The 17,372-nt window shown below is 35.4% G+C and overlaps 1 protein-coding gene across 1 annotated transcript in view; it reads left to right on the top strand.

Annotated features, from left to right (window-relative positions):
- Positions 1 to 17,372, top strand: part of LOC138698001 (uncharacterized) — a 210,155-nt gene that overhangs the window by 139,168 nt on the left and 53,615 nt on the right. The window contains exon 6 of the mRNA XM_069823669.1: positions 8,064 to 8,400. Within this exon, the coding sequence (XP_069679770.1) occupies positions 8,064 to 8,400 (337 nt within the window). The remainder of the gene's footprint in view (positions 1 to 8,063; positions 8,401 to 17,372) is intronic.

The following is a 17,372-nucleotide window of genomic DNA, read 5'->3' as shown; positions in this document are numbered from 1 at the left end:
TAATTATTGCAATAATTATATTGCGGAATATACATATGAAGTTCTGCCACGGAAGATTAATATGAGAGTTGTGACGGCGGTGATTCTGCATCTTATTTAACTGTCAGTTAGCGGCATCTTTTCATAAAAGGAGAAACCAAGGTTCTATTAAAATGAAAATTGGGGTTAATAAGGAGGTTGAGAGTAGACTTCCCTTATAAGTACCGTTCTTCTCGTCGTCATTTGACCATTACCACGTTGCTATCGTATCGTTAAATCAGCTTTGGATAGTCTAGTGTTTAAAATGGATTTCTAAAAAAATCATTTTAATTGTATCCAGCAACTTACAAATGAAGTTATGTTGTAGACAGATTATAATCCTACGAAGATGATATGTTGTCGACGACGAACATGTGGATATGGCCGTACCGTATCTTTCTCAGTTACCTGACTATTTTTCTTAAAAAGAGAACAAAGTTCGATCTCACACACGTAATGTGAGGTTTTTTCTCCCATTCCCTCCATCATTCTACCGTCACTTTACATTTCAATATCCATTATCATCATTGCAATAGCTCTACTCAAAACGGTGCCGGTGTGACGTAGTATTGTGACTGGCGTACAGACTGCATCAGCCTCAGAAAGCCGCAGTACGCTTTGAAGGGCGTGGAGGGCATTGCAGTGGGACTCCATCGGAATCGTAAAGATATACACTCTCATTCAAACGATTCAATGATACCAGACCCCTACTAATCGATAGTAATTCATAATTTGTTTCGTGTAAGTATGACTTCATTAGTTATTACTCGTACTAATAGATGGCGCACATGATCTTACATGCCCAAAATGCACCCGCGGATGGTTTCGAAGTAGGCCCTACAGCTAGAATCCATAAGTCCATGAGTTTTTTAATGTCAACGTTGTTGAGAGTTTTTGAATTAATTTTATATTTTTGTTGTTTAATTTTTATTACTGGCTTTGTCAATTTGCACAATGTTGTGTGCTCTGACTGTACAATACTGAATATACTGAATAACGACAGGTAGAATAATGAAGTTGCTTACGGCATATTGCACTTCTTGAAACACCCCCAACCTTTCTTAGTAGTTAGTAGAGTTTGTTATGAATAAATAAAAAATAAATAAAAATAAATAAATAAATAAATTAATTAATTAATTAATAAGTTAATTATTTAATTAAAAAATTAAAAAAATAACAAAATAATAAATAATAAAAAATAAATAATAAATTGTTACCACTCTATTATTTTATGTATTTAAATATTTTAGAGATGCAGAAGTATATTATTTAAATGATGACTTCAAATTCTTTAATTTGCATTAGGAATAAATACCGATTTCAGGGGTTAGTTTTCTTTGACGTAAAGCTATGACAGAAGAGAGTATGGTAAGTGTCACCTATTGAGAATTAGCGGAACTATTTCAAAGTGTGTCGATTTGTTATATTTTTTCTCCCTGGCTTATCCCGTGGTTAGGTAGTTCGCTTGCACGATCAGAAAATTCTTGGTCAGATATCTTTGAACGCCAGTGTAGAAGTTGAATCGATAGCTGAGTCACGATATCTACAAGAGCACGACCGGTTGGACTTCAAATATCATTCCTACGATAGGAGCGAATAAGACAAAATAAGCCCAACCGAGGCTGCTATGCTAGCTTTCGGGCCTCTCCTCCATAACAGAGAAGAAATCTCTCATGAAGGAATAAGATAATATTCTGTCTATGCCGATCGCCAGGTCCGTGGGTATATCCGAATGTCTGTATTTAGTATTTATTTTTACTTACTTATTTACTTGTTTACTTATTTATTTATAACCTGGTAGAGATAAGGCTATTAGGTCTTCTCTTCTCCTCTACCAGGTTGTATGGTGTTGTTCATCTTTTTTATTTTGTGTCTTCCATTCTTGACATTGTCCTAGGCTGTGGTTTTGCGCCATGACCACGGTAATGATGATGATGATGATGGTTATTATATTGTTATTATTATTATTATTATTAATTTTATGCAGCCTTTATTAGAAAAATAACAGACGACCAGAAGAAGTTCATCTGTTGAATTGCTAACAAGTTCCACAAGGAGTAACTTGTGTGGAGCACTGTAGCTCTTTGAATTATTGTAAGTCCTTCCGGGACTCATAATAAAATTCTTGATGTGTTAGGTAAAGGTACAAGGTACTGTTCGTTTTGCTGATATAATACGTTATTGGTATTGTCCTTGCTTAACTAAATTCTACATGTCCTTGATTGCCGTTATTTTAATGCCTAATTTTGGTATTATGTAGTTTTAAAATTTTCCGTTTCCTTTAAATTTGTTGTGAACGGAATTCCAAATTCTATTACTGAAGATTAAGGGGACACTCAACTATATTTTGGAACTTTTTTCCTATTTGACCAATCTTTTTCAAATTTGGAGAAAAAGTTTAATATACACATAGAAAGTAACATGCAAAATCCCAGCTCATTAGATCCAATACTTTTCAAAATAAAAAATATTTCAATTTTTAATCAATCATTAATTGAAATCTCATTTTTTATTTTTTGGCTTTGTGCATTTGACTGTGCCTTCTCAATGAATAGGGGAAGAATTCTGCATATTGATTTAGTTCTGTCACGTAAATTAGTGTAGAAATTCAATTTTTCATTTCTATGACACTTTTTCTCCAATTTTTAAGTTGAGTGTCCTCTTAAGATAGTCTTTGTCTAATTCAACATCTATTGTTCTAAATTTGCTTCCTGACCTATTTCCACTTCAAGAGAATGAATTCTTCCACATTGTTAATGGACGGCCAATATGTCTTCCTTTAGATATACAACGAAGTAAAGTGTGTGGTATTTTATTTGGTGACATTCTTTGTGTATGTTCATACCAGTTCACTTTTTAATTTTGTATTTTATTCATTAGGTTAAATATTTTCAATTTATCTTTTATATTGTGATCATGTTTCTTGTCCAGTGAAGTCCCACCTGTGAACACACGAATTTCATTTCAGCGTTATCGATCTTTCTTATATCGGATCTGTTACTAGTTTAGTTTCTTCTTGCGTTATATCGACATTGGTACCGCCATACTTTTATAAAATAGTTGTGTGGTTTTCAAAGTCTTATTTTTAGTATCTTTTGTAATATTCGACACATGATGATACAGAATCTATTCAGTTTCTTGTTATTCTCTTCCTTTGACAGTAGGAAATATTTAATCCCAGGCAATAGAAATTGCTCACCTGTCCTATCGGTTCATTGTTAATAGTTACTTTACCTGTTATGTGGTCTGTTCCTACAAAAGGCATTTCTTTCTTTTCTGTTACGGAGATTTTCATGTTATATTACTTGTTTGTTTAATTCTGAAACTAACGTTTATAATTCATCCTCTGAATTGTTAAATATTACTTGGTCGTCTGCGAACAACGTGGTATAGGTATTTATTATTTTATTTTATTATTATTGCGCAAGAATAGATGGCATTCAATATCTGGCACGTAAATCAAAAGAACAATGTTGTAAATGAGGCCTATAAATCAATATAGATAAAACATAATATATACGAGGCCTGTCTAAAATGTATCCGACCTTAAATTTTCCCGCGCAAAGTAGTGACTCTAAGGTGGCGCCACTGTGCACGGTGGAAGGAGGAACCGTAATGCGCATGCTTGAATTTTTTCACCGCATTCGCTTGTGCCAGTCACTGGCTGGTGGTCGCCAAGTAAGGTGCTGTTCTAAGTGTTTGTCGGATTTAGTTTTCTCGCAAGATGACTGAACGAATTGAGCAAAGATACTGCATCAAATTTTGTCAAAAGCTTGGTGATTCTCAAAGTCAAACAATTCGTAAGATTCAGCAGGTGTTTGGGGAAGATGCGATGGGTGTAACACAAATTAAGGAGTGGTTCAACCGATTCAAAGATGGCCGCACATCAGCGGAGAGTGAGCAGCGTTGTGGCAGGCCCCAAACTGCTCGGAGTGCAGCTGTTGTTGAGAGGGTGCGAAATTTGGTGATGGCAGATCGTCGTTTGACCATGCAGGAGATTGCCGAAGAGGTTGGAGTGAGTAAAGATTCTGCACATGCAATTTTGCGTGATGATTTGAACATGAACCGAGTGGCTGCGAAATTCGTGTCAAAGTTGTTGTCCCCGGAACAAAAAGACCTCCGTCGTGACATTGCACAGGACCTTCTGGACACCGCCAACACTGATCCTGGGTTTCTGAACACCGTGATAACTGGAGATGAGTCATGGGTGTACGGGTACGACCCAGAAACAAAAAGACAGTCGTCGCAATGGAAGCATCCCGAGTCTCCAAGGCCGAAGAAAGCATGGCAGGTGCGAAGAAAAATCAAGGTGATGCTGACTGTTTTCTTTGATGTCCATGGAATTGTGCATCACGAATACGCACCGGAAGGACAAACGGTGATAAAGGAGTACTATCACGATGTTTTCCGGCGACTCCGTGATGCAGTTCAGCGCAAAAGACCAGACATGTGGACGGCGAACAACTGGCACTTGCATCACGACAACGTCCCCGCACATTCATCCCAATTGATCCACACTTTCTTGGCCAAACATGGAATTACAAACGTTCGCCAACCTCCCTACTCTCCAGACCTGGCTCCTTGCGACTTCTGGTTGTTTCCAAAATTGAAGACACCACTGAAAGGATCCCGTTTTGAGAGTAGAGAAGAGATAATGCGGAACGCGACGACGGAGCTGAACACCATTCCAAAAGGAGACTTCCAGAGGTATTTCCGGCAGTGGAAGGATCGGTGGGCTAAGTGTGTGCAAGCACAAGAGGCCTACTTTGAAGGGGATTAGGGTCCCAACCCCGTCAGGTATTTGAAATATTTTTTCTGGCTAAAGGTCGGATACTTTTTACACAGGCCTCGTATGTATAGGAAATATACCAAGAAATCTTCAAATAGATGAGGAAAATTACATAAAACCAGTTACTGAATTTAAATATTTGGGATTTAAAATTGGCATTGATGGTACACATAACAAAGAAATACAAGAACGAATCACTCAATCCCGTAAAGCAATAAATGCTTTAAATTGTATAATCTGGTGTAAAGATATAACAAAAAATAGAAAACTTCAAATACTTAACACTATAATAAGACATTTTGTTTTATGCTTCAGACGTTTAGCAAATTCCAAGAACATTGAAAAAGAAAATTGAAATAATAGAGATGAACTTTCTAAGAAGATTCTTAGGAACATCTGGACGTGATAAAATTAGAAATCTATACTAATAATAAATCTGTAGCCGAAATTTTTCTGGTAATTTTCGATTTTCCAAAAATAATTGGTCCTAACATATATAATTAACCACACTGAAACCGAAAATCGCTTTTTTGAAATTTTTGTTTGTATGTCTGTCTGTCTGTCTGTATGTTTGTTACCTTTTCACGCGATAATGGCTGAACCGATTTCGATGAAAATTGGAATATAAATTAAGTTCGTTGTAACTTAGATTTTAGGCTATATGGCATTCAAAATACGTTATTTAAAAGGGGGGTTATAAGGGGGCCTGAATTAAATAAATCGAAATATCTCGCTTATTATTGATTTTTGTGAAATATGTTACATAACAAAAGTTTCTTTAAAAATGATTTCTGATAAGTTTTATTCTCTGAAAAAGTTTGATAGGACTGATATTTAATGAGATAAATGAGTTTTAAAATTAAAATAACTGCCATCTAAGGCGGTGTATTGAAATAAAAAACAAATGACTTCGTCTATAAGGGGCCTTGGACACAACAATCGAAAGCTATGAAACATAGCCTACAGACAATGTTTCTGTGTTTGTATGGTAATATCGGAAGCTAAATTAACCGATTTGTATAATTAATTATTATTTCATCATTGGAAAGTGTAGTTTCTCTGGATGGACATAATGCTATAATGTTATTACAGTAACTTGTGAGTGAATTGAGGACAGGTAAGTTTAAAATAGCTTCCTATGCACAGAAAACTTGATAGGTTATTCTGTATATTCATTTCCTGTATTTCTGAAAATAATGTTTATGAACATATTCATTTTTATCTCAGAGAATTAACGAACATACGAGAGTGTATTGATTTAGTATGCAGTAATAGTACGTTAGCTTAGCAATCCATTAGTTTATAATTCAAATTTTAACTATGCTTAATTGAATCGTGTTAAAATACATAAAATACATATGCAATAAATGCAATGCAAAAAAATTGGGTTATGAGCCAAGCAGATTATGTTGCGCTGTTGTAAAAGTTGTTCCTCCTGAGATTCAAGAGCTCCCACAACAAATTAAAAACTTTCTAATTCGAGTACATCCGTTATCAACACACTTTTTCATAATATAATATAATATAATATAATATAATATAATATAATATAATATAATATAATATAATATAATATAATATAATATAATATAATATAATATAAACATAATAATAAATCTGTAGCCAAAATTTTTCTGTTAATTTTCTCTTTTCCAAAAATAATTGGTAATAACAATTAAGCAACATTTTCATTGCACCAAATGAGTGGTCTCTGGATCAAAATGATCGCATTTTAATATTTTAAATACAATTTAAATTAAGTAACATATTAAACGATTTATCCTTCTATCAAACACGAATGTTCCCTGGATCAAATGTCCTATTTTAATTATGTAATTACTTTATTTTTATTTCTAACGGGTGCAGCGGAGCGCACGGGTACGTCTAGTGAAATAATAAAAATGAAAATAGCATAATGGGAGAGATAGATACCAAACGGCTGAAATGGTACGGACATGTTCAACGTATGAACAATGGTAGATTGCCTAAACAATCGCTGATCTGGGTACCACCGGAGAGAGGGAAGAAGTAAAATATACTCATCAAAAGGGTTGTGAAATCTGGAGATTGCGTAGAAAATATTGCATTGGCAAAAGAAAGAAACAGAAGAAAGCAGAATCCTGATTGGGACAAGTTGTCTGGTTGAGGCTTTTTTCAGGTTTTTGTTTGAACGTTTGTAAATATGTTAATAATATTCTATTTATTATGAAAATATTCTACAATATATTATTTTCTTCCACTAAAAGCTAATTTTGTCCTCCAATTCTCTATTATCAGCTATTTTCGTCTATTAGACTATGACAATCCATATTCTCTCTTATCCCTTCCATCTGCTGCTTCTTTGGTTTCTGCTGTTATCCCATCTTGCCAAACAGTTCTTGGTCTTCCTTTTTCCTTCTTTCTTCTGGTATCAGTCTTATCCATTCGAACACACTTCTGGGAAGTCTGTCTCCATTCTTCCTTTGCACATGCACATACTTTCTCAACTGATTTGTTGAGATGTCATTCAAAATTGTGTGTTCGATTCCCATTTTTTGCCAAATAACTTCATTTTTAATTTTTTCTCTTCTTGAGGTTCTGGAGGCTCGACACCAAAAATCCATTTCTGTTGCCGATAATTTATCTTATTTGCTTCGTTATTATTATTATTATTATTATTATCATCATCATCATCATCATCATCATCATCATCATCATCATCATCATCATCATCATCATCATCAAGAAACACGAATATTTATCACTCATCGTATGACTTTTTCATCTTCGTAGTGGTTTGTAGTAACAGTCATAATAACAAATTTGTTTTTTTCTATTACCCGCTTAAATTTAGGGTACGACGGGCTATTTCACAAGTTGGTCGATTTTAAATTTGTTTCAGTGTGTTGTTTTTGGAATAATTCCTACGGATAATAGTACAAAGGGGATTATGGGCACTTCTTGTTGGTCACGAGTAATTATTGGGATAATTTAAAGTGTTTTTAATGTTGCATTATTTAATTTTTGGGTATTATTGAATGAAAAAATGTAAGGTGATGGAAGTAGAAAAGAGAGTCATCAGAAATAACATAAGCCAGCTCAGCACTGTCTTTATTCATCACAAATTCCATTTACAATGACCGAGATTTGTATCCTGACCTCCGATGTGGAAAGCGGACACATACGCCATCCAGCCAGAAGTTTGCTTTATATATATTATGTATTAATGCTTCGATTGTGGCGCTATCACTCTTGTTTTTGCCCCGCCCCTGCGCAGGTTGTGGAAACGACTGACGTCGCCACACAAGAAGACGGCACGCGCGCTGGAGGCGATGGAAGAAGCCGTACGCACCATCAGCAACACGACGGCAGCGCTGTGGGAGGACCAGATGGGCACGTTCGAGCAAATGCTCTCCTGTTGCCAGGACACGCGCCGCGGGGTCAGACTGTTCACGGGAGACGCCGACCTGCTGCTCAAGAAGATAGAAGGCACCCTCATCAACATCGCCTTCCAGGACGAGCAGCGCACGGAGGCGCTGGAGAACCACTTCAGAAGCCAGCGAGAGTTCATAGAGAAGACTCTGGTCACGCAATGCCCTGCGGAGACGCCTGTCGTAAGTGAATCTGGAGATCCGTCATCAAAGTGGATTTATCTTTCCATTATTTCTTTATGTTTTCATTTATTTATGTAGTTATTTATTTATGTAAAGAGGAAAGTGGGACGATTGAAGAATGCTGAGTTTGCAGTGAAGAACCTGTCTTCGGACAGAAACACTGAATGAATCAATGAATAGCTATTGTATACTTAATTATTGCCTACTTATTTCCTTATTCATTTTAAAATTTTTAGTATACTACTAACATCTGTTGTTCTTCTCGTTGCTGAATTACCGAAGTAGGCCACTTTTAATTTTAATTTTTCATTTTACTTTATTTTTTGCCTTTTCCGGTAACACGTTCTTCAACCTTTCACGCTTCTCATTGTCCCATCCCTGAATATTTATGTGTTTTCATTCGTATAGCTATTTTCTTCTATTGTACATGCATTTATTTACATATTTATTTTTATTTATTTACTTAGTTACTCAGGTACATATTTACTCATTGAATTATTTATTCATTCATTCATTCATTAATTCATCCATCCATCCATCCATCCATCCATCCATTCATTCATTCATTCATTCATTCATTCATTCATTCATTCATTCATTCATTCATTCATTCATTCATTCATTCATTCATTCATTCATTCATTCACAAACGATCCCTAAAATAAGAAATTGCTTTGTATAGTCCAATAACCCAAGTAAATGATTTCCTTTTATTTATTTCTCACCGCTTTTCTACACAAGGGTTACTTATTTCCATATTAAATCGATATATAATTGAATCACAAAAATCTGACTTTCTTTGCATAGTAAAATTGAAGGGTTCAGAACCATAGTGGGCCAAGCGCCATTTACTAAAACCGTATAAAACAAGAGTTAAAACGAAGTTATCACCATCATTCAATGGAAACATATAGCAATTAATATAAAGTATACACATTCAAACTAAATAATACGTCAATCTTCATTAAACTATGGTATTCACTTAACTTTAGCCCTTGCTTTCTGTGTTTTTAATAAATGGCGCTTGGCCCACTATGGCTCTGAACCCTTCAATTGCTTGAGTAAATTTATTTCTGTTTCATTTATAGATCTATACACATGCTACTTGTAATTATTATATTCACTTTTTTGCGTATTAACACTATTTTGTAAGTAAATCACAAAAATCTGGATTTTTATTTGTGATACTAAAATACCTAAATAGAACACTTTAATTAATGAAATATGCTTTCATTTAATTATTTTAAATTAGATCTTCATGCACCGACTTATTCACTTGTTCCCATATAACATATTTCTATATTATTGCTATGTAAATTGTACAGTTATATTTTTATTATTTTATTATATAATTAATTTTCTATTGTAGAGAAAGTACAGTTTATTCGAACATTTTAAATTGTATAATATATCGATAAATTAACAGAAATATTACAGCACATAAATAAGAACTTCGTTTTTAATTTCATTTATATCCTCAAATTAAGTCACAACATGTAATATTTTCCTAGACATGAACTTGCAGAAAATTATGTTCTATTATCCATATGCTAAAAAGGATAAATGTTCATCTTCCCTCTTACTTAAAAAAGTCCCTTTGTGTAGACGCTTGTACTGCCCTATTTTGACTGCCGACATTTACTGACTGATCTTTCCATCGCTAACAAAACGAAACTTCGACGTGCTCATAATTTGTGTGTACGTTTTGTAAGCAATGTTCGCAAATATGATCATATTACCCCATCCCTGGAAGCAATAGGTTGCTTTAAATTAGATAAAAGAAGAAACTTACATTCACTTCTTCTTCTTCTCTTCGAAATCGTCAACGCCTCCTTTCCTTCGTATCTGTCGTCTCGCTGCACTTATCTTTCTTCCCACTATAATCTGAACACACGCTCTCGCCATGAAACAATACTAACACCATCCCATCGCATCTCCTCATACTCACCCTCTTTCACATTAGCCCCACCAGGACTCTGAAATTCGCTACTGATAGCATCAGGGACTGTCGAAATAAAATTGAATTCAAACGCAAACTAACTAGGTACTTGGTCAGTAATTGAGACTCGTTCAGACATGGCTTCTTGTAAATAGTTATCTTATTCTATCACAAAATATTTCAATATCCGGTAATTTCATCACATATAATTTTACTATCCTACGTTTAATTTGTACTTCAGTAAAAAAAAATCTTTCTTTGTTCTTAACTTCTATAATCACTTGTCTAGGCTTTATTAATCAGGTAATCTTTTAGTACTTTGAATTTTATTGTAATTGTAAATTGTAAATTTAATATCAAATACTAATATTATAGTTGTAATCCCCTGGTAGAGGGGAAGAGAACAGTGGCGTATGCTGAACCTGGAGTTTGGGTGTTCTGTTAAAAATATATAGTTGGTCTATCTCGCACAATTATTATAGGCCTAAGTGAAATATCGAGTCAACATTAACTGCCATTTTTAATATATAATTTAGTATTATTTATAAATAATAACTATGGGGCGGATATTGATGACCTAAAAATCTACTTAAAATGATCATTAAAATGCCCTTAAACTAAAGGAAAAATGACATAAAATTAAAAGAAAATTACATTTAAATATTATTCAAAGTACTTGCACCACAACTTCTTAAAAATTAATCACCTTGTTTCAATGACTGCCCTGCAAATTCCGGAGAAAGGAGGCAACTACAAATAACGTTATTCAAAATTGCATTATTTATGAACAAACAATAACCATGGCCAGCAAAATAACCTGTTTGAAGTTCCACAACCCGCCAACTATTCTACAATTTCATATTGTGAAATAAAAAATGTCTAGTTTATTGTTCGCTTTATGTTTTATAATGTTGCACTAAATTCGGAAGTGGCGGGGTAGGTCTACCCTTATTGACTATATGTAATTTCTCTCCTAGTGGGCGAGAAGAGAATGGCTTTTGCAAAAGATCTTTTACAGTGTACATTTGCAAGTGATGCTTTTATCATTAAATAAGTAATTTAAATTGTTCACCTGCGCTGGCACACAACTATGAACCCTAGTAAAACCTAAACACAGTAAAGTCACTCACACAAACAGTAAACACACACGTCAAACACAATATTTTGTAACGCTATTGACAAGTTGAGCTGCCTGTATACAGGACGACCTGCGAGCTTGAGAGAAGCGAGTATCCCCACCATGCAACCTTGCGCGCGCAGAGAATTATAGCAGTAACTCTCAGCAGGGGATTTCTTTTGTACGGACAGGACAACCAGACCAGAACTCATCCCACTTCGTCAGGCAGAGCGTATGTTATAAAACGAAAGCCGTTCTGGGGATGGTGTGCACATTCAACCAGCAGGCATTTAAAATATTTAAATGGTAATGAATTAAAATTAGTCTTGAACTTTGTACGTCAACTTCCAATGAGATTACCACGCATTTCAATTGTGATAAATTAAAATTATTGTTGCATTATATAAAACATCTTAAAATAAAAAATGAGATTACCGAATTTACAGAGTGTCCAGCGCACACCTTGAACATCCGCAATATACGTCCCTGGAAGAGAAGCCTAATGGCCATATCTCTACCAGGTTAAATAAATATGTATACTATACAATATACTATACTAATGAATGACAATTCACTAGTAATAATGACAGTGCACCACTGTACGATACTTTCAGACATCATGCAGCAGGCGTTGTTCGCGTACTCGTAACGATACAAGTAAGGATTGATGGAATTTGTGATGAACAAATGTTGCAGAGAGTTTTTCTCGGGGTACTTTCTTTTCCCTCTGTCATTCCACCAACACTCTCCAGCGTACCCTCATTTCATCTGTCATCTGCAATAGTAAAAATAGTTGGGGTGAAAACTTGGGGATGGTACGGGTTTCCGATGCAGGGAGGACTTGGGGCTCCGGGCCTACAGGACATTTCACGCTATTCGTATGCGGATGGGACCTGGATCTATTAGGAAATGAGGAGAATGACCCACATCTCAGCAAGGAATTGACGAATACTACCCTGTCGGACATTGATAACCATCGCATATATGTAGGACGCATAATTGAACAAAGATGCCCTCGAAAGGCCAAGCCAAGGGTACATGACTGGCATAAGCGATAATTTATCTTATATTACTGCTGAAGATATTGCAAGCAAAATATTTAAATTTATAAAAATCACTGGAGTAATCAACACCGTCTTCAAACACTCCCAAGATAAAAAACATACAAGGCTAAAAGTCTATAAACACTAGCTCGATCAGTTCTGACTTACAGGAACGAGACATGGAAAATCAGAAATGCTGATGAGAAAAGGCTAACATCAGCTGAAATGAGGTTTATGAGACGGACAGCGGGATGTTCATTGCTCGAACACCGTAAAAATGAAGACATGCTGAAAGAAGTAAAAATAGATCCTATAGCTAATTTTGTTCAACAATATAGACTTCAGTTGAAGAAACATGTCGAAAAGATGGATCGCGCTAAATGGAGTAGACAAATTCTTGCCTATGTACCAAGAGAATGAAGAAATTTGGGAAGATCACGAAAACTCTGGCATGAGACCGTAACGGATCCACTAGGGTCTAACACGTGAAGGACATGATAATGATATCGTATTTTCAGAAATAAAAAGACGATTCTAGAATTTCACGCTTTCTCGTTGATTAGAATGACGCAAAACATATGTGTAATCTGACCTTCTCAAGGATAGAGGGAGATAGATTCCTCCTTGACGCGGTGCAGATGCCTAGAAGTTTTAAATTTCTTTTCGTAAATTATTTGACGAAATTACAATAACATACAAACAAAAAACATCAGACCATGTGGTGACTTTCGGTATGAAGCCACTGATGTCAACTGATGGCCTTGCTTTATTCTAATGTTTGGGCAAGCTTACCTGCTACTATTAGCATAGCCTATTATGCCGGAACATATTTTGCCGTTCGATGACTTTGTGACTAAGCAAGTACGAAAATTCCGATATCTTATTTGGTCAATGAGTAATGGTAGTGAATATTATGTTCCGAAATAGTGATAGGGATGCGTAAATTAAAAAATTGCAATCCACTGAGGAGAAGTGTCGTCGACCTCTCAATCCATGGGTATGTGGAATCAGATGAGTATGAAGAATAGACATTTTTAAGGACGAGAAGATATGGACCAAGATTACTGGAGAGATTAACGTTTCAGGGCGAGGAATACATGAACTTATGTACCGTATAAATAACTTATGGAGAAATTTTAAAATTGTGACAGCATATGGAAGTGCTACAAGAAGTCCTGTTCCAGTTCCGTCTTTATTTCTAGCAAATTCCATTTAATCTCGCCGAAATGCGAATTCGAATTTCTGTGTACAGAGTGGAAAGGAGACTATTACATTAATTCACAGAGATAATAGATCAAATCAATGAGAACAAATTTTATCAAATCAATCTTTATATACGTCCAATAGTTGTGAGAATACGAAATGTAACGTGTTGCGACGCTGCAAAGAGTAGCACTGCTCTTTGAGGTCATTGCTCTGCAGTTGGGATGAGTCACTCAGCAAGACTTGCGAGAGGAGAATGCAGACAAACACGTCTTATCAGATACGTTTCGATCAAATTACTGTACATACGTAAAACTTGATACATTATTTAGCATTACTGTAAACTTAATTTCTTTTCTAAATTAATATATTTTTAATTTATTTAAAGATAATAACTTAAATGGAGATTGAGTTACAGAATGTGTATTCGTAATAATGTTATTTTGAGTTTTCATTAAATGTAAAGGAATCTTTAATGGAAATAGTTTTGTTTTATAAGAATGTACAGTCTTTAAGATTTTGTAATTACGTAAGAAGCAAAGAAACCGACACATACTGTGAACGTTAAATAAGTTTCATAATATTAAATTTAGAGTTAAAGAGGTTATAGCATAATAAAGAATGTTAAAAATCAGACAATTTGCGTAATTAATTAATTTAGTACTTTATGTTCTGATCTACAGTAATTTGATCGAAACATATCTGATGAGCCTTTTTTTTTAGACTCCTCTTGCAAGTCTTGCGGTGTGGATGCTTGCAGTCACACTCACCCCCACTGCAGAGCAATGACCTCAAGAAACACTGCTACGTTTTGCGGCATTGCAACACCTTACATTTCGTATTCTCAAAACTATTGGACATATCAAAAAACTAATTTGATAAAACTTGTTCGCATTGACTTGATATGTTACCTTACTTACTTACTTACATTACAAATGGCTTTTAAGGAATCCGCAGGTTCATTTCCGCCCTCACATAAGCCCGCCATCGATCCCTATTCTATGCAAGATTAAGCCAGTCTCTATCATCATATCTCATCTCCCTCAAATCCATTTTAATATTATCCTCCCATCTATGTCTCGGCCTCACAAAAGGTCTTTCTCCCTCCGGTCTCCCATCTAACACACTATATGCATTTTTGGATTCGCCCATACGTGCTACATGCCCTGCCAATCTCAAAGGTCTGGATTTAATGTTCCTAATTATGTCAGGTGAAGAATACAATGCGTGTAGTTCTGCGTTGTGTAACTTTCTCCATTCTACTATAACTTCATCCCTGTTAGCCGCAAATATTTTCCTAAGAACCTTATTCTCAAGCACCCTTAATCTCTGTTCCTCTCTCAAAGTGAGAGTCCCAGTTTCACAACCATACAAAACAACTGGTAATATAACTGTTTTATAAATTCTAACTTTCAGATTTTTTGACAGAAGACTAGATGACAAAAGCTTCTCAACCTTATAATAACAGACATTTCCCATATTTATTCTCTGTTTAATTTCCTCCCGAGTGTCATTTGTATTTGTTACTGTTGCTCCAAGATATCTGAATTGTTCCACCTCTTCGAAGGACAAATCTCCAATTTTTATGTTTCCATTCCGTACAATATTCTGGTCAAGAGACATAATCATATATTTTGTCTTTTCGGGATTTAGTTCCAAACCTATCGCTTTACTTGCTTCCAGTAAAATTTCCGTCTTTTCCCTAATCGTTTGTGGATTTTATTCTAACATATCCACATCACTCGCATAGACAAGAAGCTGATGTAACCCGTTCAATTCCAAATCCTGTCTCTTATCCTGAACTTACCTAATAGAATATTCTAGAGCGAAGTTGAAAAGTAAAGGTGATAGTGCATCTCCCTGCTTTAGCCCGCAGTGAATTGGAAAAGCATCAGATAGAAAATGGCCTATACGAACTCTGATGTAAGTTTCACTGAGACACATTTTAATTAATCGAACTAGTTTCTTGGGAATACCAAATTCAATAAGAATATTACACAAAACTTCTCTCTTAATCGAGTCATATGCCTTTTTGAAATCTATGAATAACTGATATACTGTACCCTTATACTCTCATTTTTTCTCTAATATCTGTCGAATACAAAAAAATTGATCAATAGTCCATCTATTACGCCTAAAACCACACTGATGATCCCCAATAACTTCATCTACGTACGGAGTTATTCTTCTCAAAAGAATATTGGACAAAATTTTGTACGACGTCAGCAAAAGCGAAGTTCAACGAAAGTTACCACAGTTAGTCTTGTTCCCCTTCTTAAAAATAAGTCCAATTATGGACTTCTTCCATTGTTATGGTACAATTTCCTTTTCCCAACTAGCAAGTACAAGTTTATAAATTTCGCTAGATAATGCACTTCCAGCCTCTTGTATTAATTCTGCTGGAATTTGATCGATACTTGGAGAATTGTACTTTTTCAGATTTTCTATCGCAATTTCGACTTCTGAAAGTGTGGGTTCGGGTATAAATGGCTCAGCAGCTTGATGTATTACCTCTGTGAATTAACGTAATGATTCCCGTATATGACCATCTTTCATCGACTATAAATATTTTATACGTTTGAAACAATAATAAGCAATTCTAAAGCTACCCAACCAGTGCGTGAGAAAAATAAATTAGTTTCCTGCAGTAGTTTTGTAACGAATGCCACTGCTGTTGCCCATATTAGCTCCATCGGAGAGCGACTGCGTAGATGATGTACGCAAACGGTTAAGTATAGCTTCAACGCAGCGTGAAAGTCACGATTGTGGGTCCGAGCTCCGCTTTGCAAATGAATATTTTTCGTTGCCAATATGGTGTCTGGTATTGTCTTAGGTAGAGGTCAGGGCCGGGGTGAGCCCACGTTACTCGAGTTATCTAGTGTTTGGTTATGAAAAATTCCGGACCCGAAGATAGATCAAAATCCACTCCTTTCATAGAACCTTAAAGAACAGAAAGACGTAAAGCTACTGGAAGGATATAAGTTCTATCCCGATGCAAGGGTGTGGTTCCCTTCCATAATGTTTGCCTTGTAATAATACCAAGAATCATTCATATGAATAGGATTTCTTTTAATGTCCATATTAAAAGTGGAATTGTTTTGCGAACTGCTTTTAATGTCGATATTTTTAAAATGGATTCGAAACATATGAGATTTCAGACGTTGGAAGTGGTTGCATTGTGAAGAGTTGTGAATCATACTGTATATTGAGATTTTATCCCGAAGTTAATTAAATGTTTCGTCCTTACTCGTTCAAGACTGGTTAAGTAGACTATTTTATAGTGCATCCACCTCGATTAGGACTTAAATAGCAGGTTAACCACTGTAATCTTTGAATCCTAGTAGTTAACGGAGACAGGCTAACTCACGGGTTTCAAATATGCCTAAATCGCTAACTTTCTATTTCAAAAGCGTTAGAGACTGAGGCCGTGAATTAGCTATTCCGCCATTTGTCGCGCGGGCAAGAAAATACATATAGCGGTTTGTGAATCCAATAGCGACATATGACATTGTATTGAGATTTTATCCCGAAGTTAATTAAATGTTTCGTCCTTACTCGTTCAAGACTGGTTTAAGTATTTTATAGTGCATCCACCTCCATTAGGACTTAAATAGCAGGTTAACCACTGTAATCTCTGCATTCTAGTAGTTAATGGAGACAGGCTAACCCA

This window comes from Periplaneta americana, chromosome 4, assembly GCF_040183065.1.
Source record: "Periplaneta americana isolate PAMFEO1 chromosome 4, P.americana_PAMFEO1_priV1, whole genome shotgun sequence".
In the NCBI taxonomy this organism is placed as follows: domain Eukaryota; kingdom Metazoa; phylum Arthropoda; class Insecta; order Blattodea; family Blattidae; genus Periplaneta; species Periplaneta americana.
The sequence above is the reverse complement of the archived record's forward strand: the minus strand, read 5'-3'. Positions and strand labels throughout refer to the sequence as shown.